The following is a 22,408-nucleotide window of genomic DNA, read 5'->3' as shown; positions in this document are numbered from 1 at the left end:
GTCTATGAACCTAATACCTGGATATTTAGAATTGCAAAGTTGACCCAGTTGGGACATCATGGATTTCTCCTCTACAGCCAAGATGTTGAGAAGGAGAAATATCCCGAAATTTTTCAGAGATTATAAGCATAAAGCAGGGGATAGGATATGGCAAGTTAATTGTGAATTTCATAGTATTTTTGTGGCAATTTAACAATCCTTAGGTATTTGAATGCCTGAATTATTGGGTCCGATTTTCCTGTCATCAAGCACTTTTTTACTGTGGTGTGAGTTAATGTCCTCTCAGGTAGAGATCCCTCTCTACTCAACTTATTTTTGCTTTAAGTGCTATGGGGTAAGAGCTACAATTAAGCTTCCACTTTCTTTCTTAATCCCATTTCACTCAATCACTGCTTTAAGAGACATATCTTCTCCCCAATCAAGGAATATTACCTCCAAAAATTCTGTTCTCTGGAATGACTGAAGCATCATATGGTTTCTAATCAGTCAATATGATAATAGAGAATGTAGAAAAATACTTATACTTAAAGTAAAACATAATGTTACAGCAGCTAGAAGGGACATTGGAAAGTGCACCAGACATTGGAGTCAGGAGGCCTGAGTTCAGTTTCAGTTCGAATCTGAAACCCTTAAAAATAAGTGTCTGATACTCCACAACTCATAGTCACAACCCAGTGACTATGCAAATATTTTAAAAGAAGGAAATGTTGCTGGTGATATATGAGAAGTCTATTTTTGAATTCGAGACCTCTAAATTTCAAGGAAATGTCCCTTCCATTTGAAGGTATGTACATTCTTTATACAAGGTATCTTCTTCTCTAAAAAAATGAAGGTATTCTGAACCTTTTGAGGTCCTCCTTACAGAGCTAATTGGAATAAAGTGTTTGGGGAAGAAGGGAAGCTCACTTTTTCTCATCTTTTATCCTGTTTGACTCAGGTGTGTTGTTATGACGGTAATGAAGATACGATTCCAATATATCTGTAAGTATAAAAATATCCAATAACAAACCAAAGAAGCAGTCAAATGCATAAATCAGACAAGTTTTGAAAGTGATAGTTTTCTCATGTGGTTCCTTACAATGACACAGGTACAGGTTTCTAGGACCCCTTCCTTCCCCCCAAATATGTATGATCAACTCGAAGGGCTAACGACTTGCATGCTTCTTTACTGCAAAAGTTAAAATGTCACTGAAATCTAAAACACTCTATGACAGATATTTCGACCTGTGGGGCAATTTCTTGGAAATAAAATCATTTTGGGAAACATAGTAAACCATCTACACTCCCTGGGATGCAAAGGAAGCTAAGATGAAGATGGACATCACCTTTGCCAACAAGCAGCTAAAATACTTTTTCTCCTAAGATGTGATTATCAGTGTGTGTCAATAATCTACAGAATCCACTCAATGCATAATATGACCAAACATGGAGTTTGTTAGTGTAATTTAGAGCACAACATACCCCTGACAAATAAAAAGGGGGAGAGCAAAGGACACTCAAATGCTGACCATATTGCTCAAGTCAGCCTGTATGAGACATTTTGGTGCGAAGAAAAAGACTGAAGCAGCAAAAACTTTGAGACTTTAGATATTTCATAGAATTGAATGTTTCTCTTAATTATTTCTAAATTGGAAACTGACAAATATACTTTAGTGTTCTCTACTAAGGGAAGACCCTCCTAAGCATGCTCATTTCACTCATTAAGGTTGCTGTTTGCTCAGAATTGCTATCATTGGAGGATTCGGGGAGGAATTCAAGCAATCTTAACTGTTGTAGGAAACGTGTGTGTATGTGTAAAGGAGAGTTATGTGTATGTGTATAATATGAAAATATATGAATTTATCTTACTTTATATTCATAAATATATCAATTTTTAATTCCAACTTGATATGGTGTTCAGAGGAAACAAAAAAAAAAGTAGCAAAAACTATAAACTAAAAAAATACACAGCTGAACAAAAGAGCTATTTGCAGGGGAGAAAGATGTACTTTCAGGAATATAATTTCATGTATAAATATATACATTTTGAAGAAATTGGCAATTTATCGTTATGTACACTGAATCCTGGCCAGTTTATAGCTGGCCACATCTCAGTGTTCACTCTGTAGTTTTCTTATCCAGTTGCATGGGTTTGTATTATTTTTTGCAATAAACTAGTTTTTCTAAAAACATTCCATAATCTTCTTATGATCTCACTATACTGAAATCAACAAATACACAAAATAAGTGGCAGGACTCACCCTCATCAGATGACCAATTGCTTTCTTCACTTTCATTACTTTTTATATTTCAGCAAGGAATGAAGTGAAAAGAAAGAAGAAGAAATGAAACATTAATCCTCTTTCTAAAAGAGTCTAGAAAGGCCTAACTAGATTTAAGATCTTTTCTAAAACAAAACATCATTTACATTTGCATGAGTGCTCTTCAGTGTGACACAGAGAATCTGTAAAGCTCCAAATATAAAATTCATATTCACAATATAGCTCACACCAAGGTAGCTGCCATTCCCGGAAGCATTTTTTTTTTTTACACTGATGAAAGGAAAGTGAGAATTTGTGTCTATGAACCTAATACCTGGATATTTAGAATTGCAAAGTTGACCCAGTTGGGACATCATGGATTTCTCCTCTACAGCCAAGATGTTGAGAAGGAGAAATATCCCGAAATTTTTCAGAGATTATAAGCATAAAGCAGGGGATAGGATATGGCAAGTTAATTGTGAATTTCATAGTATTTTTGTGGCAATTTAACAATCCTTAGGTATTTGAATGCCTGAATTATTGGGTCCGATTTTCCTGTCATCAAGCACTTTTTTACTGTGGTGTGAGTTAATGTCCTCTCAGGTAGAGATCCCTCTCTACTCAACTTATTTTTGCTTTAAGTGCTATGGGGTAAGAGCTACAATTAAGCTTCCACTTTCTTTCTTAATCCCATTTCACTCAATCACTGCTTTAAGAGACATATCTTCTCCCCAATCAAGGAATATTACCTCCAAAAATTCTGTTCTCTGGAATGACTGAAGCATCATATGGTTTCTAATCAGTCAATATGATAATAGAGAATGTAGAAAAATACTTATACTTAAAGTAAAACATAATGTTACAGCAGCTAGAAGGGACATTGGAAAGTGCACCAGACATTGGAGTCAGGAGGCCTGAGTTCAGTTTCAGTTCGAATCTGAAACCCTTAAAAATAAGTGTCTGATACTCCACAACTCATAGTCACAACCCAGTGACTATGCAAATATTTTAAAAGAAGGAAATGTTGCTGGTGATATATGAGAAGTCTATTTTTGAATTCGAGACCTCTAAATTTCAAGGAAATGTCCCTTCCATTTGAAGGTATGTACATTCTTTATACAAGGTATCTTCTTCTCTAAAAAAATGAAGGTATTCTGAACCTTTTGAGGTCCTCCTTACAGAGCTAATTGGAATAAAGTGTTTGGGGAAGAAGGGAAGCTCACTTTTTCTCATCTTTTATCCTGTTTGACTCAGGTGTGTTGTTATGACGGTAATGAAGATACGATTCCAATATATCTGTAAGTATAAAAATATCCAATAACAAACCAAAGAAGCAGTCAAATGCATAAATCAGACAAGTTTTGAAAGTGATAGTTTTCTCATGTGGTTCCTTACAATGACACAGGTACAGGTTTCTAGGACCCCTTCCTTCCCCCCAAATATGTATGATCAACTCGAAGGGCTAACGACTTGCATGCTTCTTTACTGCAAAAGTTAAAATGTCACTGAAATCTAAAACACTCTATGACAGATATTTCGACCTGTGGGGCAATTTCTTGGAAATAAAATCATTTTGGGAAACATAGTAAACCATCTACACTCCCTGGGATGCAAAGGAAGCTAAGATGAAGATGGACATCACCTTTGCCAACAAGCAGCTAAAATACTTTTTCTCCTAAGATGTGATTATCAGTGTGTGTCAATAATCTACAGAATCCACTCAATGCATAATATGACCAAACATGGAGTTTGTTAGTGTAATTTAGAGCACAACATACCCCTGACAAATAAAAAGGGGGAGAGCAAAGGACACTCAAATGCTGACCATATTGCTCAAGTCAGCCTGTATGAGACATTTTGGTGCGAAGAAAAAGACTGAAGCAGCAAAAACTTTGAGACTTTAGATATTTCATAGAATTGAATGTTTCTCTTAATTATTTCTAAATTGGAAACTGACAAATATACTTTAGTGTTCTCTACTAAGGGAAGACCCTCCTAAGCATGCTCATTTCACTCATTAAGGTTGCTGTTTGCTCAGAATTGCTATCATTGGAGGATTCGGGGAGGAATTCAAGCAATCTTAACTGTTGTAGGAAACGTGTGTGTATGTGTAAAGGAGAGTTATGTGTATGTGTATAATATGAAAATATATGAATTTATCTTACTTTATATTCATAAATATATCAATTTTTAATTCCAACTTGATATGGTGTTCAGAGGAAACAAAAAAAAAAGTAGCAAAAACTATAAACTAAAAAAATACACAGCTGAACAAAAGAGCTATTTGCAGGGGAGAAAGATGTACTTTCAGGAATATAATTTCATGTATAAATATATATACATTTTGAAGAAATTGGCAATTTATCGTTATGTACACTGAATCCTGGCCAGTTTATAGCTGGCCACATCTCAGTGTTCACTCTGTAGTTTTCTTATCCAGTTGCATGGGTTTGTATTATTTTTTGCAATAAACTAGTTTTTCTAAAAACATTCAATAATCTTCTTATGATCTCACTATACTGAAATCAACAAATACACAAAATAAGTGGCGGGACTCACCCTCATCAGATGACCAATTGCTTTCTTCACTTTCATCACTTTTTATATTTCAGAAAGGAATGAAGTGAAAGGAAAGAAGAAGAAAATGAAACATTAATCCTCCTTCTAAAAAAGTCTAGAAAGGCCTAATTAGCTTTAAGATCTTTTCTAAAGCAAAACATTTACATTTGCATGAGTGCTCTTCAGTGTGACACAGAGAATCTGTAAAGCTCCAAATATAAAATTCATATTCACAATATAGCTCACACCAAGGTAGCTGCCATTCTTGGAAGCATTTTTTTTTTTACACTGATGAAAGGAAAGTGAGAATTTGTGTCTATGAACCTAATACCTGGGTATTTAGAATTGCAAAATTGACCCAGTTGGGACATCATGGATTTCTCCTCTACAGCCAAGATGTTGAGAAGCATAAATATCTTGAAATTGCTCAGAGATTATAAGCATAAAGCGAGGGATATCAAATGGCAAGGTAATTGTGAATTTCATAGTATTTTTGTGTCAATTTACCTCTCCTTATGTATTTCAATGCTTGAATTATTGTTTCCGATTTTCCTGAAATCCAGCAATTTTTTAATGTATTTTGAGATAATGTCTTCTCATATAGAGATCCCTCTTTGCTCAATTTATTTTTGCTTTATCTCCTGGGGTCTAAGAGCTACAATCAAGTCTCCATTTTCTTTCTAAATCCAATTTCACTTGGTCATTGCTTGAAGAGACATGTTCCCAATCAAGTAGAATCACCAGTCCGAAATTTTTTCCTCCAATAATTCTGTTCCCTGGCATGACTGAAAGTATCATTTGGTTTCTAATCATTTTATATAAAAATATAGAATGTAGAAAAAAATTTAAATAAATAATGTGTCAGCAGCTAATTTACACATTGGATAGAGCACTGGATTTTGGAGTTTGAAGGGCCTTAATTCTATTCAACTCCCAAATCCTCAAAATTTAGTTTATAACATTTGATAAAAGTCACAATAAATCAGTTGCTACATGATTTTTTAAAATTATGCTGGTAATGTATGGCAATGCTATTCTTGTAGCAAACATCTCTATATTTTAAGCAGAAATCACTTGGAGTGATGCATTTGAAGACATGTAGATTCTTTACAAAGTATATTTTTCCGTTTTAAAATGGATATATTGAGAAACTTTTTTATGTTCTCATTATATATCTGATTTCTTTACAGTTTTGGGAAAGAAGGGAAGCTCACTTTTCATCGTAGTAACTTTTGTCGCTTTTGGCTTGTCCAGGTGGGTCAGGTGTTTCAAAACAATGTTCCCATTCCTCTATAACTATAAAAATCCCAATGTCAAAACAAAGAAGCAATAAAGTGGATAATCAAAAAGAATGTCAGACCACTTTTGAAGGCAATACTTTTGTCATATGGTTCTTTATATATATATATATATATATATATATATATATATATGTTTATGCATATATATATGTATATATATATGTATCTCCCTTTATATTTATAAATACATCATTTTCTAAATACACCTTGATGTCATGAGAGAAGGGAGGAAAGGAAGAAAAAAATAAAGTAAAAAAATATACAGCAACCTTTCATGAATATAATTTCTTATATTAATATATACAACTTTCTTGAACTGGTAACTTGTTATGTATATTGACTCCTCCCCCCGGCATTTAGCTAGACACATTGTAAGGTTCCCTATAGTTCTGTGTTATTATGTTGTATTTTTTTATTCTTTTTTAATGAAATTAATGTTTTTTTTAAATATATGTTACTGAATAAATAATCTCTGTATAATGAAATTAGAAAATATAAAGTATGAATTAACCTCACCATTATAAAACTTGTCTTTTTCTCTCCTTGTTTTATGTTCCAGGGAGTATTCATTTGAAAAGAGAAAAAAATAAAAAAATACATGAAATGTTAATTCCTCATTTTAAAAAGGTAGATAGACTCAATTTGCCTAAAGGATCTTTAAAAAGAAAACCATCATTTACATTTTAGACGGCCCTGGAAGAGGAATCCTCTTTAGTGTGAGGCACTTTATGTCTCCAAGAAAAAAAAATATATACATATATATATATATATATATATATATATATATATATATATATATATATATATACTGTGAATGTCTAGAGTAACAAAAATTTGGAAGAGATCATGATGGTGAAAATAATTCTGAACAGGTTATTGTACTCCATGCTCTGACAATAGAGAATCCCTGTCAAGGTTTATTTTTAAAGCTTTAATTTCTTAAACAAAGATAGAGCCAAAATATAATTAGATACATATATTTCCATTGAATGTGGATCCCTTCATAATTGTTTAAGCTGAGATATTTCTCACTAGGTTGAAATTTTATTCAAAGCCCTTTGTAATGAGATATCCCATGATGATTTTTATGTCTGTCAGCATGCTGTGTAGAGATGGCATCTCTCTGCTTATTTCAATGACAAATACACAACATTATTTCTTAAAAAAACATTTCTCATAATTATCTTTTCTCTACACTGAAAAGCGCCTAGCAGAACACAATACAATTATTTTGAGAAAAGATCATATGATATTATTCATTCATTCTTTTTCTTCTGGATGGGTTGTTTCAAGGTCACTCATTTTGGCCCTTTTCTGACTCAGCCAAGTCCTTTCCCTTTCTAGGATGGCTGCTTCATCAGAACCTGGCAGCTTTTCTCAGAAGTCATTTCCAATTGAGACCTTCCTGGCTGTGAGAGGATAGGAAATTCCTCAGACATGCTTGAAAAAATGATTGCCCCACCCCCTCTCCTTTGTTACACCTCCTGCTTTCTCCTGTGCTTTTCACACAGTTTTCCTGAGCTAGCTTGATGAATGGAGAGACCAAAGGAGTGAAATGGATTTAATGGTACACTGATCAACATCCCCAGGGCCTTGGTAGAGATGGAACCTCACTGCTCACCACTCTTCTTCAAGAGCATGTTTTTCTTTGTGTTATGCAATCACTGTTTTATTTGACCATTTTGAATAAGTATCAGCATAAGCTGTTTTAAATGATCCCATTTAATATGAATATTGGACCTCAACACAAAGTTAATTCTAATCTAAGAGATTCCAATAGAAACTCACCAACAAAAACTTCTCCTGTGTCTTTCTTTGCGTAAATGGATTTCACCATTGTCTGAAATAGTCAAACGTTTGAAAGTGACTTAAATTAGTATTTAGAGAAAAAAATGAACCATCAGTCATTTTCCTAATGTGAAATTAATGTTTGACTTTTCCATAGTAGAAATTCCCCCCATCCTTGTCCCCTACCCAATAGATGACAACTCTCAACAGGAAAGAAAAATAGAATACTTGGATTGCCTGAAAGTTACGTTTCAGTAGTGTTCCAATAACTATGTAATCTGTAAATGTTAATGTCATTTCAAAAAACTCACCACATTCAAATAAATAAGATGTTTTTGATGTAACTTTCACATGATGCATTCCTTAAAATGAAAATAGATGTAAATAGATGAAAATGAAAATAGAAATATTATATATATCCACACATATAAATACACATCTGTGAAATCATTTTATATATTCACATATGAAGAGACAGATAAAGGCAGAGACAGACTGAACTATTATTATGAAATTAGATAAGAAAAGGACTCATTTTATAATGATCTTGCATTACCTATTGAAAGGGCCTTGAAAAGTAATCAAATTCATACATTTTTTCCTGCAGTTTGTCACTTTCTCTGCCTATTGATAAGGGTTGAGGTTCCCTTTAAAATTCTCAACCCCCATGGATGAATATCTGGGCCCAGCCCCCACGGGATCTGAGCTGGCTTGGGTTTTCTCAGCCCCCCCAGTCAGTTTCATCCTTATCTGAAAAGGTCACCAAGAGTTTGGCACTGCCCACAATCTCCTTTTAGGTATGAAAGAGCCCAGCTGGAGCTCTCACTTTGCAAGAGCCCTTCCCCCCAACACATGGTTATCTTTCTGGCCAGGTAAGGGTTCCTGCCCGCCCAGCGGCCACCTTTGGCCCTGGCATCTTTCTAACTGAACTTTACTTCCAAATTTCTACAATAAACCTTTTATTTATCAATCTAGTTTTTCGGGCCTGTAAATTCATTTACAGAGGACACTGTGCCTCCTGGGATCTTTGTGCAGGCCAGCAGGATTGCCCCTTTCCTTTCTCTCATCACTATATCCTATGATCCAATCTATTCTCTTGTTCTAGGTGCCCTTTATATTTGAGAAGTTAACTTTCTGTTTTCATATAGACAAATGTGTGTGAACATACCACATATACTCACAATGCAGAGATAGCTTAAGTCCATTAAAAAAGGGGAAAAAAGAAAAAAAATACAGAAAACATTAAAGTGGGAAAATCCAGGGGCAGGTTGAAAAACCAACAGGCACTGTAGAATAAAATCCATGCTTTCCAAAGAGGCAGATCTTTTAGGTCTGGCCAGTATGGGAAGAGAAGAGAGATTTTTCACACCATTCAATGAGTAAGCCTAAGTAGTATTTCAGGCAAAGAATCTGCACTCCTACACGTACTCCCTCCCTCTACTTTCTAAATAAACACCTGAATGAATGAATCTGGAAGGGGAAAACTTCAAGGTTTCTGGCCAAAAAAGAACTGAAGCTATTTGCATTCAATCTGAGTCAATGGACACCCAAACAATGACCACATGGGGCTTGATCCAGGACCTTTTGGTGGTCAAGTAGAATCAGATTGGTTTTGGAAATTCAAGTATTAAATTAAAACAAATGTCAAATTAATGAATAAAATATAATAAAATAATTTTAAAATTAAAATTTTAAAATAACTACAAATTAAAATTGAATTGAATTTTTAAAAATTTAAGAATTAAAAATTAAACCAGGATTAATCCTGGTCTTTAAGAAAGGATAGGCATTGCTACTTATTGGAAGGAGGGGAAAAGAAGTAGTAACTATTTAAGGAAGACAATTATTTTACAAAGGAGGGTGGGTTTAAGGGATTTCACTTTTAGAATACTGCATGGTAATATCTGAAGGATAATGAATGGTAAAGTAGAAAAGTAGCACCTACCCAATATTTCTGAAGCGTGGCTTCAAGTAAAATTCGGTATATTTTGACTGTCTGTGGAAAAAAAAAAGTCTTCCTATATCAATAGTAAACCAGCTTTTTTCACTGTCCTATGGTCAGGACTGACACCATTTAGTTGCTCTGTCCACTTTTAAAACAGATGCTTTATGATGCAACAACACCTCATATTAGCTGATTGATTATGATACCTGTCAGAGTTGTCCAGATTCAAAACTTTGTTGTAAGTTTTTTCCTATGTATGCTTTCTTAACCACACAGATAAAAGGTTTTTTGGTGTGTTTGTTTTGATTGGTTTTACCTTTTTAGAAGCTTACATTTTTATAATTCCCATTGATTAAAAGCACTGATTCCCTTTCCAATGAAATTAAGTAGAACTTTCTCTTTGGTGGGCATATGTCATGATTTAAGTCATCCAAGTGTTCCTAAACATTAAGTCCCCTCAGACTGATTCTGAGGAACTGAGGTTTTCTTTGAGAAATATGCTATAAAGAAAAATATCTGATAACATCACTGGTGGAAAAAAATTAATCTATAGGAAAAATGTGGTTTAATATAAAAGGTAATAATGTCAAATAAGAACCTGTGGATTTCAAAAAGATAAATTCCTGTAATTTGGATATAGAATAGGAAAAATGTTCCAAAATCCCTGCAGATGTATTAGGAAGCAGATCCTATTTGTCAGAAATGTATTCTATCTGAAATCTAAGCTAAGTAACGCATTAGCCAAAAGAGAAAAAGGGAAAAAAATACTTGTAGGATTTTCTAACATAATCTAGTATCAAAACATCATCATTGAATCAGGCAAGATAAAAGTCCAAATGTCTTCCACAAATGACGTCTCTTAGACTTCAACCTTGTACATGGATTACCATTTCAATTCTGTTAAGTGTAATGGAATCCCAACATGTGTAAGTAAATTCATAATGAATTTGAAAATCTATAAAAATAATAGGTGGTTCAGTGAGTTAATACTGATCAAATATCTTCTCTGGCCAAGGCACAGTGCTAGGGGCTGAGGAGAAGAAGGGTGGTCATCTAAGGCAATTTTGTCTCTCAAGGAACTTCCAGTCTACTAGGGATGACTACATACTAACAATGCTGTATGTACAATCTACATACAGAACATAGTTTGAGGCAAAATGAAGAAAGAAAATTGCTCATAATAAGGATTCTACAAGTAGTTCTTGTAGGAAAAAAAAAAGTTGATTTCTAACTTATACTTGAAAGAACCTAAGGACACTCGAAGACACAGAAATCAGGAGAGAATACCATGAATGAGGAGAAAACCAGGGAGGAGGACTGACTCTGGTTGAAAGTTGGAATTTTGATGAAAATTTAAAAAGCCCAAAGAGACTGGATCCCAGAAGATACAGACAGTAAGGTCTTTGGAGTAATGGGGGACCAAAAAGCCTGGAGGAATCCTAGAAAGTAAGAGTGAGAGAGAGAGAGAGAGAGAAAGAGAGAGAGAGAGAGAGAGAGAGAGAGAGAGAGAGAGAGAGAGAGAGAGAGAGAGAGAGAGAGAGTGTGTACTTGTGTGTGTTTGTGTGTGTGTGTGTGTGTGTGTGTGTGTGTGTGTGTGTGTGTAAGGGGGGAATAGGAATATGTTCAAAGATTATTGAGAATTAATCTTGGAGTTGGATAGGGAATCAGTATTTAGTAAATTGAAGGAACAAGTTGAGGGGATACCCTTCTGGAGGATCTCTTTTCCAGCTGAGTAGAGAACACATTAAAGTGGGAAAAACCACTTTCTAAATAAACACCTGAATGAATGAATCTGGAAGGGGAAAACTTCAAGGTTTCTGGCCAAAAAAGAACTGAAGCTATTTGCATTCAATCTGAGTCAATGGACACCCAAACAATGACCACATGGGGCTTGATCCAGGACCTTTTGGTGGTCAAGTAGAATCAGATTGGTTTTGGAAATTCAAGTATTAAATTAAAACAAATGTCAAATTAATGAATAAAATAAAATAAAATAATTTAATTTTAAAATTGAAATTTTAAAATAACTACAAATTTAAATTGAATTGAATTTTAAAAAATTTAAGAATTAAAAATTAAACCAGATAGGCATTGCTACTTATTGGAAGGAGGGGAAAAGAAGTAGTAACTATTTAAGGAAGACAATTATTTTACAAAGGAGGGTGGGTTTAAGGGATTTCACTTTTAGAATACTGCATGGTAATATCTGAAGGATAATGAATGGTAAAGTAGAAAAGTAGCACCTACCCAATATTTCTGAAGCGTGGCTTCAAGTAAAATTCGGTATATTTTGACTGTCTGTGGAAAAAAAAAAAGTCTTTCTATATCAATAGTAAACCAGCTTTTTTCACTGTCCTATGGTCAGGACTGACACCATTTAGTTGCTCTGTCCACTTTTAAAACAGATGCTTTATGATGCAACAACACCTCATATTAGCTGATTGATTATGATACCTGTCAGAGTTGTCCAGATTCAAAACTTTGTTGTAAGTTTTTTGCTATGTATGCTTTCTTAACCACACAGATAAAAGGTTTTTTGGTGTGTTTGTTTTGATTGGTTTTACCTTTTTAGAAGCTTACATTTTTATAATTCCCATTGATTAAAAGCACTGATTCCCTTTCCAATGAAATTAAGTAGAACTTTCTCTTTGGTGGGCATATGTCATGATTTAAGTCATCCAAGTGTTCCTAAACATTAAGTCCCCTCAGACTGATTCTGAGGAACTGAGGTTTTCTTTGAGAAATATGCTCTAAAGAAAAATATCTGATAACATCACTGGTGGAAAAAAATTAATCTATAGGAAAAATGTGGTTTAATATAAAAGGTAATAATGTCAAATAAGAACCTGAGGATTTCAAAAAGATAAATTCCTGTAATTTGGATATAGAATAGGAAAAATGTTCCAAAATCCCTGCAGATGTATTAGGAAGCAGATCCTATTTGTCAGAAATGTATTCTATCTGAAATCTAAGCTAAGTAACGCATTAGCCAAAAGAGAAAAAGGGAAAAAAATACTTGTAGGATTTTCTAACATAATCTAGTATCAAAACATCATCATTGAATCAGGCAAGATAAAAGTCCAAATGTCTTCCACAAATGACGTCTCTTAGACTTCAACCTTGTACATGGATTACCATTTCAATTCTGTTAAGTGTAATGGAATCCCAACATGTGTAAGTAAATTCATAATGAATTTGAAAATCTATAAAAATAATAGGTGGTTCAGTGAGTTAATACTGATCAAATATCTTCTCTGGCCAAGGCACAGTGCTAGGGGCTGAGGAGAAGAAGGGTGGTCATCTAAGGCAATTTTGTCTCTCAAGGAACTTCCAGTCTACTAGGGATGACTACATACTAACAATGCTGTATGTACAATCTACATACAGAACATAGTTTGAGGCAAAATGAAGAAAGAAAATTGCTCATAATAAGGATTCTACAAGTAGTTCTTGTAGGAAAAAAAAAGTTGATTTCTAACTTGTACTTGAAAGAACCTAAGGACACTCGAAGACACAGAAATCAGGAGAGAATACCATGAATGAGGAGAAAACCAGGGAGGAGGACTGACTCTGGTTGAAAGTTGGAATTTTGATGAAAATTTAAAAAGCCCAAAGAGACTGGATCCCAGAAGATACAGACAGTAAGGTCTTTGGAGTAATGGGGGACCAAAAAGCTTGGAGGAATCCTAGAAAGTAAGAGAGTGAGTGAGAGAGAGAGAGAGAGAGAGGGAGAGAGTGTGTGTGTTTGTGTGTGTGTGTGTGTGTGTGTGTGTGTAAGGGGGGAATAGGAATATGTTCAAAAATTATTGAGAATTAATCTTGGAGTTGGATAGGGAATCAGTATTTAGTAAATTGAAGGAACAAGTTGAGGGGATACCCTTCTGGAGGATCTCTTTTCCAGCTGAGTAGAGAACACATTAAAGTGGGAAAAACCACTTTCTAAATAAACACCTGAATGAATGAATCTGGAAGGGGAAAACTTCAAGGTTTCTGGCCAAAAAAGAACTGAAGCTATTTGCATTCAATCTGAGTCAATGGACACCCAAACAATGACCACATGGGGCTTGATCCAGGACCTTTTGGTGGTCAAGTAGAATCAGATTGGTTTTGGAAATTCAAGTATTAAATTAAAACAAATGTCAAATTAATGAATAAAATATAATAAAATAATTTAATTTTAAAATTGAAATTTTAAAATAACTACAAATTTAAATTGAATTGAATTTTAAAAAATTTAAGAATTAAAAATTAAACCAGATAGGCATTGCTACTTATTGGAAGGAGGGGAAAAGAAGTAGTAACTATTTAAGGAAGACAATTATTTTACAAAGGAGGGTGGGTTTAAGGGATTTCACTTTTAGAATACTGCATGGTAATATCTGAAGGATAATGAATGGTAAAGTAGAAAAGTAGCACCTACCCAATATTTCTGAAGCGTGGCTTCAAGTAAAATTCGGTATATTTTGACTGTCTGTGGAAAAAAAAAAAGTCTTTCTATATCAATAGTAAACCAGCTTTTTTCACTGTCCTATGGTCAGGACTGACACCATTTAGTTGCTCTGTCCACTTTTAAAACAGATGCTTTATGATGCAACAACACCTCATATTAGCTGATTGATTATGATACCTGTCAGAGTTGTCCAGATTCAAAACTTTGTTGTAAGTTTTTTGCTATGTATGCTTTCTTAACCACACAGATAAAAGGTTTTTTGGTGTGTTTGTTTTGATTGGTTTTACCTTTTTAGAAGCTTACATTTTTATAATTCCCATTGATTAAAAGCACTGATTCCCTTTCCAATGAAATTAAGTAGAACTTTCTCTTTGGTGGGCATATGTCATGATTTAAGTCATCCAAGTGTTCCTAAACATTAAGTCCCCTCAGACTGATTCTGAGGAACTGAGGTTTTCTTTGAGAAATATGCTATAAAGAAAAATATCTGATAACATCACTGGTGGAAAAAAATTAATCTATAGGAAAAATGTGGTTTAATATAAAAGGTAATAATGTCAAATAAGAACCTGTGGATTTCAAAAAGATAAATTCCTGTAATTTGGATATAGAATAGGAAAAATGTTCCAAAATCCCTGCAGATGTATTAGGAAGCAGATCCTATTTGTCAGAAATGTATTCTATCTGAAATCTAAGCTAAGTAACGCATTAGCCAAAAGAGAAAAAGGGAAAAAAATACTTGTAGGATTTTCTAACATAATCTAGTATCAAAACATCATCATTGAATCAGGCAAGATAAAAGTCCAAATGTCTTCCACAAATGACGTCTCTTAGACTTCAACCTTGTACATGGATTACCATTTCAATTCTGTTAAGTGTAATGGAATCCCAACATGTGTAAGTAAATTCATAATGAATTTGAAAATCTATAAAAATAATAGGTGGTTCAGTGAGTTAATACTGATCAAATATCTTCTCTGGCCAAGGCACAGTGCTAGGGGCTGAGGAGAAGAAGGGTGGTCATCTAAGGCAATTTTGTCTCTCAAGGAACTTCCAGTCTACTAGGGATGACTACATACTAACAATGCTGTATGTACAATCTACATACAGAACATAGTTTGAGGCAAAATGAAGAAAGAAAATTGCTCATAATAAGGATTCTACAAGTAGTTCTTGTAGGAAAAAAAAAAAGTTGATTTCTAACTTGTACTTGAAAGAACCTAAGGACACTCGAAGACACAGAAATCAGGAGAGAATACCATGAATGAGGAGAAAACCAGGGAGGAGGACTGACTCTGGTTGAAAGTTGGAATTTTGATGAAAATTTAAAAAGCCCAAAGAGACTGGATCCCAGAAGATACAGACAGTAAGGTCTTTGGAGTAATGGGGGACCAAAAAGCCTGGAGGAATCCTAGAAAGTAAGAGTGAGAGAGAGAGAGAGAGAGAAAGAGAGAGAGAGAGAGAGAGAGAGAGAGAGAGAGAGAGAGAGTGTGTACTTGTGTGTGTTTGTGTGTGTGTGTGTGTGTGTGTGTGTGTGTGTGTGTAAGGGGGGAATAGGAATATGTTCAAAAATTATTGAGAATTAATCTTGGAGTTGGATAGGGAATCAGTATTTAGTAAATTGAAGGAACAAGTTGAGGGGATACCCTTCTGGAGGATCTCTTTTCCAGCTGAGTAGAGAACACATTAAAGTGGGAAAAACCACTTTCTAAATAAACACCTGAATGAATGAATCTGGAAGGGGAAAACTTCAAGGTTTCTGGCCAAAAAAGAACTGAAGCTATTTGCATTCAATCTGAGTCAATGGACACCCAAACAATGACCACATGGGGCTTGATCCAGGACCTTTTGGTGGTCAAGTAGAATCAGATTGGTTTTGGAAATTCAAGTATTAAATTAAAACAAATGTCAAATTAATGAATAAAATATAATAAAATAATTTAATTTTAAAATTGAAATTTTAAAATAACTACAAATTTAAATTGAATTGAATTTTTAAAAATTTAAGAATTGAAAATTAAACCAGATAGGCATTGCTACTTATTGGAAGGAGGGGAAAAGAAGTAGTAACTATTTAAGGAAGACAATTATTTTGCTGGGCAGATATTTAAACAGTAAAACAAAACAAAGGAGGGTGGGTTTAAGGGATTTCACTTTTAGAATACTGCATGGTAATATCTGAAGGATAATGAATGGTAAAGTAGAAAAGTAGCACCTACCCAATATTTCTGAAGCGTGGCTTCAAGTAAAATTCGGTATATTTTGACTGTCTGTGGAAAAAAAAAAGTCTTTCTATATCAATAGTAAACCAGCTTTTTTCACTGTCCTATGGTCAGGACTGACACCATTTAGTTGCTCTGTCCACTTTTAAAACAGATGCTTTATGATGCAACAACACCTCATATTAGCTGATTGATTATGATACCTGTCAGAGTTGTCCAGATTCAAAACTTTGTTGTAAGTTTTTTGCTATGTATGCTTTCTTAACCACACAGATAAAAGGTTTTTTGGTGTGTTTGTTTTGATTGGTTTTACCTTTTTAGAAGCTTACATTTTTATAATTCCCATTGATTAAAAGCACTGATTCCCTTTCCAATGAAATTAAGTAGAACTTTCTCTTTGGTGGGCATATGTCATGATTTAAGTCATCCAAGTGTTCCTAAACATTAAGTCCCCTCAGACTGATTCTGAGGAACTGAGGTTTTCTTTGAGAAATATGCTCTAAAGAAAAATATCTGATAACATCACTGGTGGAAAAAAATTAATCTATAGGAAAAATGTGGTTTAATATAAAAGGTAATAATGTCAAATAAGAACCTGAGGATTTCAAAAAGATAAATTCCTGTAATTTGGATATAGAATAGGAAAAATGTTCCAAAATCCCTGCAGATGTATTAGGAAGCAGATCCTATTTGTCAGAAATGTATTCTATCTGAAATCTAAGCTAAGTAACGCATTAGCCAAAAGAGAAAAAGGGAAAAAAATACTTGTAGGATTTTCTAACATAATCTAGTATCAAAACATCATCATTGAATCAGGCAAGATAAAAGTCCAAATGTCTTCCACAAATGACGTCTCTTAGACTTCAACCTTGTACATGGATTACCATTTCAATTCTGTTAAGTGTAATGGAATCCCAACATGTGTAAGTAAATTCATAATGAATTTGAAAATCTATAAAAATAATAGGTGGTTCAGTGAGTTAATACTGATCAAATATCTTCTCTGGCCAAGGCACAGTGCTAGGGGCTGAGGAGAAGAAGGGTGGTCATCTAAGGCAATTTTGTCTCTCAAGGAACTTCCAGTCTACTAGGGATGACTACATACTAACAATGCTGTATGTACAATCTACATACAGAACATAGTTTGAGGCAAAATGAAGAAAGAAAATTGCTCATAATAAGGATTCTACAAGTAGTTCTTGTAGGAAAAAAAAAGTTGATTTCTAACTTGTACTTGAAAGAACCTAAGGACACTCGAAGACACAGAAATCAGGAGAGAATACCATGAATGAGGAGAAAACCAGGGAGGAGGACTGACTCTGGTTGAAAGTTGGAATTTTGATGAAAATTTAAAAAGCCCAAAGAGACTGGATCCCAGAAGATACAGACAGTAAGGTCTTTGGAGTAATGGGGGACCAAAAAGCTTGGAGGAATCCTAGAAAGTAAGAGAGTGAGTGAGAGAGAGAGAGAGAGAGAGGGAGAGAGTGTGTGTGTGTGTTTGTGTGTGTGTGTGTGTTTGTGTGTGTGTAAGGGGGGAATAGGAATATGTTCAAAAATTATTGAGAATTAATCTTGGAGTTGGATAGGGAATCAGTATTTAGTAAATTGAAGGAACAAGTTGAGGGGATACCCTTCTGGAGGATCTCTTTTCCAGCTGAGTAGAGAACACATTAAAGTGGGAAAAACCACTTTCTAAATAAACACCTGAATGAATGAATCTGGAAGGGGAAAACTTCAAGGTTTCTGGCCAAAAAAGAACTGAAGCTATTTGCATTCAATCTGAGTCAATGGACACCCAAACAATGACCACATGGGGCTTGATCCAGGACCTTTTGGTGGTCAAGTAGAATCAGATTGGTTTTGGAAATTCAAGTATTAAATTAAAACAAATGTCAAATTAATGAATAAAATATAATAAAATAATTTAATTTTAAAATTGAAATTTTAAAATAACTACAAATTTAAATTGAATTGAATTTTAAAAAATTTAAGAATTAAAAATTAAACCAGATAGGCATTGCTACTTATTGGAAGGAGGGGAAAAGAAGTAGTAACTATTTAAGGAAGACAATTATTTTACAAAGGAGGGTGGGTTTAAGGGATTTCACTTTTAGAATACTGCATGGTAATATCTGAAGGATAATGAATGGTAAAGTAGAAAAGTAGCACCTACCCAATATTTCTGAAGCGTGGCTTCAAGTAAAATTCGGTATATTTTGACTGTCTGTGGAAAAAAAAAAAGTCTTTCTATATCAATAGTAAACCAGCTTTTTTCACTGTCCTATGGTCAGGACTGACACCATTTAGTTGCTCTGTCCACTTTTAAAACAGATGCTTTATGATGCAACAACACCTCATATTAGCTGATTGATTATGATACCTGTCAGAGTTGTCCAGATTCAAAACTTTGTTGTAAGTTTTTTGCTATGTATGCTTTCTTAACCACACAGATAAAAGGTTTTTTGGTGTGTTTGTTTTGATTGGTTTTACCTTTTTAGAAGCTTACATTTTTATAATTCCCATTGATTAAAAGCACTGATTCCCTTTCCAATGAAATTAAGTAGAACTTTCTCTTTGGTGGGCATATGTCATGATTTAAGTCATCCAAGTGTTCCTAAACATTAAGTCCCCTCAGACTGATTCTGAGGAACTGAGGTTTTCTTTGAGAAATATGCTCTAAAGAAAAATATCTGATAACATCACTGGTGGAAAAAAATTAATCTATAGGAAAAATGTGGTTTAATATAAAAGGTAATAATGTCAAATAAGAACCTGAGGATTTCAAAAAGATAAATTCCTGTAATTTGGATATAGAATAGGAAAAATGTTCCAAAATCCCTGCAGATGTATTAGGAAGCAGATCCTATTTGTCAGAAATGTATTCTATCTGAAATCTATGCTAAGTAACGCATTAGCCAAAAGAGAAAAAGGGAAAAAAAATACTTGTAGGATTTTCTAACATAATCTAGTATCAAAACATCATCATTGAATCAGGCAAGATAAAAGTCCAAATGTCTTCCACAAATGACGTCTCTTAGACTTCAACCTTGTACATGGATTACCATTTCAATTCTGTTAAGTGTAATGGAATCCCAACATGTGTAAGTAAATTCATAATGAATTTGAAAATCTATAAAAATAATAGGTGGTTCAGTGAGTTAATACTGATCAAATATCTTCTCTGGCCAAGGCACAGTGCTAGGGGCTGAGGAGAAGAAGGGTGGTCATCTAAGGCAATTTTGTCTCTCAAGGAACTTCCAGTCTACTAGGGATGACTACATACTAACAATGCTGTATGTACAATCTACATACAGAACATAGTTTGAGGCAAAATGAAGAAAGAAAATTGCTCATAATAAGGATTCTACAAGTAGTTCTTGTAGGAAAAAAAAAGTTGATTTCTAACTTGTACTTGAAAGAACCTAAGGACACTCGAAGACACAGAAATCAGGAGAGAATACCATGAATGAGGAGAAAACCAGGGAGGAGGACTGACTCTGGTTGAAAGTTGGAATTTTGATGAAAATTTAAAAAGCCCAAAGAGACTGGATCCCAGAAGATACAGACAGTAAGGTCTTTGGAGTAATGGGGGACCAAAAAGCTTGGAGGAATCCTAGAAAGTAAGAGAGTGAGTGAGAGAGAGAGAGAGAGAGAGGGAGAGAGTGTGTGTGTTTGTGTGTGTGTGTGTGTGTGTGTGTGTGTGTAAGGGGGGAATAGGAATATGTTCAAAAATTATTGAGAATTAATCTTGGAGTTGGATAGGGAATCAGTATTTAGTAAATTGAAGGAACAAGTTGAGGGGATACCCTTCTGGAGGATCTCTTTTCCAGCTGAGTAGAGAACACATTAAAGTGGGAAAAACCACTTTCTAAATAAACACCTGAATGAATGAATCTGGAAGGGGAAAACTTCAAGGTTTCTGGCCAAAAAAGAACTGAATCTATTTGCATTCAATCTGAGTCAATGGACACCCAAACAATGACCACATGGGGCTTGATCCAGGACCTTTTGGTGGTCAAGTAGAATCAGATTGGTTTTGGAAATTCAAGTATTAAATTAAAACAAATGTCAAATTAATGAATAAAATATAATAAAATAATTTAATTTTAAAATTGAAATTTTAAAATAACTACAAATTTAAATTGAATTGAATTTTAAAAAATTTAAGAATTAAAAATTAAACCAGATAGGCATTGCTACTTATTGGAAGGAGGGGAAAAGAAGTAGTAACTATTTAAGGAAGACAATTATTTTACAAAGGAGGGTGGGTTTAAGGGATTTCACTTTTAGAATACTGCATGGTAATATCTGAAGGATAATGAATGGTAAAGTAGAAAAGTAGCACCTACCCAATATTTCTGAAGCGTGGCTTCAAGTAAAATTCGGTATATTTTGACTGTCTGTGGAAAAAAAAAAGTCTTTCTATATCAATAGTAAACCAGCTTTTTTCACTGTCCTATGGTCAGGACTGACACCATTTAGTTGCTCTGTCCACTTTTAAAACAGATGCTTTATGATGCAACAACACCTCATATTAGCTGATTGATTATGATACCTGTCAGAGTTGTCCAGATTCAAAACTTTGTTGTAAGTTTTTTCCTATGTATGCTTTCTTAACCACACAGATAAAAGGTTTTTTGGTGTGTTTGTTTTGATTGGTTTTACCTTTTTAGAAGCTTACATTTTTATAATTCCCATTGATTAAAAGCACTGATTCCCTTTCCAATGAAATTAAGTAGAACTTTCTCTTTGGTGGGCATATGTCATGATTTAAGTCATCCAAGTGTTCCTAAACATTAAGTCCCCTCAGACTGATTCTGAGGAACTGAGGTTTTCTTTGAGAAATATGCTCTAAAGAAAAATATCTGATAACATCACTGGTGGAAAAAAATTAATCTATAGGAAAAATGTGGTTTAATATAAAAGGTAATAATGTCAAATAAGAACCTGTGGATTTCAAAAAGATAAATTCCTGTAATTTGGATATAGAATAGGAAAAATGTTCCAAAATCCCTGCAGATGTATTAGGAAGCAGATCCTATTTGTCAGAAATGTATTCTATCTGAAATCTAAGCTAAGTAACGCATTAGCCAAAAGAGAAAAAGGGAAAAAAATACTTGTAGGATTTTCTAACATAATCTAGTATCAAAACATCATCATTGAATCAGGCAAGATAAAAGTCCAAATGTCTTCCACAAATGACGTCTCTTAGACTTCAACCTTGTACATGGATTACCATTTCAATTCTGTTAAGTGTAATGGAATCCCAACATGTGTAAGTAAATTCATAATGAATTTGAAAATCTATAAAAATAATAGGTGGTTCAGTGAGTTAATACTGATCAAATATCTTCTCTGGCCAAGGCACAGTGCTAGGGGCTGAGGAGAAGAAGGGTGGTCATCTAAGGCAATTTTGTCTCTCAAGGAACTTCCAGTCTACTAGGGATGACTACATACTAACAATGCTGTATGTACAATCTACATACAGAACATAGTTTGAGGCAAAATGAAGAAAGAAAATTGCTCATAATAAGGATTCTACAAGTAGTTCTTGTAGGAAAAAAAAAGTTGATTTCTAACTTGTACTTGAAAGAACCTAAGGATACTCGAAGACACAGAAATCAGGAGAGAATACCATGAATGAGGAGAAAACCAGGGAGGAGGACTGACTCTGGTTGAAAGTTGGAATTTTGATGAAAATTTAAAAAGCCCAAAGAGACTGGATCCCAGAAGATACAGACAGTAAGGTCTTTGGAGTAATGGGGGACCAAAAAGCTTGGAGGAATCCTAGAAAGTAAGAGAGTGAGTGAGAGAGAGAGAGAGAGAGAGGGAGAGAGTGTGTGTGTGTGTTTGTGTGTGTGTGTGTGTTTGTGTGTGTGTAAGGGGGGAATAGGAATATGTTC

At 34.2% G+C, this 22,408-nt stretch overlaps 1 protein-coding gene across 2 annotated transcripts in view; it reads right to left on the bottom strand.

The window, feature by feature from the left end:
• Positions 1–12,209, bottom strand: part of LOC141561376 (uncharacterized) — a 150,609-nt gene extending 138,400 nt beyond the window's left edge. Inside the window, exons 1-8 of one of the 2 annotated variants that reach the window (XM_074300860.1) lie at positions 12,081–12,209; positions 9,834–9,884; positions 8,200–8,250; positions 7,889–7,940; positions 6,617–6,642; positions 6,014–6,095; positions 4,800–4,837; positions 907–979 (exon numbers count right to left, since the gene is read on the bottom strand). In XM_074300860.1, coding sequence (XP_074156961.1) covers positions 907–979; positions 4,800–4,837; positions 6,014–6,095; positions 6,617–6,642; positions 7,889–7,940; positions 8,200–8,248 — 320 coding nt within the window. In that variant the 5' untranslated portion in view covers positions 8,249–8,250; positions 9,834–9,884; positions 12,081–12,209. The remainder of the gene's footprint in view (positions 1–906; positions 980–4,799; positions 4,838–6,013; positions 6,096–6,616; positions 6,643–7,888; positions 7,941–8,199; positions 8,251–9,833; positions 9,885–12,080) is intronic. The other variant, XM_074300861.1, reaches the window with a different exon arrangement.
• Between the last annotated feature and the right edge of the window lie 10,199 nt (positions 12,210–22,408).

The sequence above is a fragment of the Sminthopsis crassicaudata genome, chromosome 3 (assembly GCF_048593235.1).
Source record: "Sminthopsis crassicaudata isolate SCR6 chromosome 3, ASM4859323v1, whole genome shotgun sequence".
Classification (NCBI taxonomy): Eukaryota; Metazoa; Chordata; class Mammalia; order Dasyuromorphia; family Dasyuridae; genus Sminthopsis; species Sminthopsis crassicaudata.
Note: the sequence above shows the minus strand (reverse complement) of the source record. Positions and strands in the feature narration are given on the sequence as shown.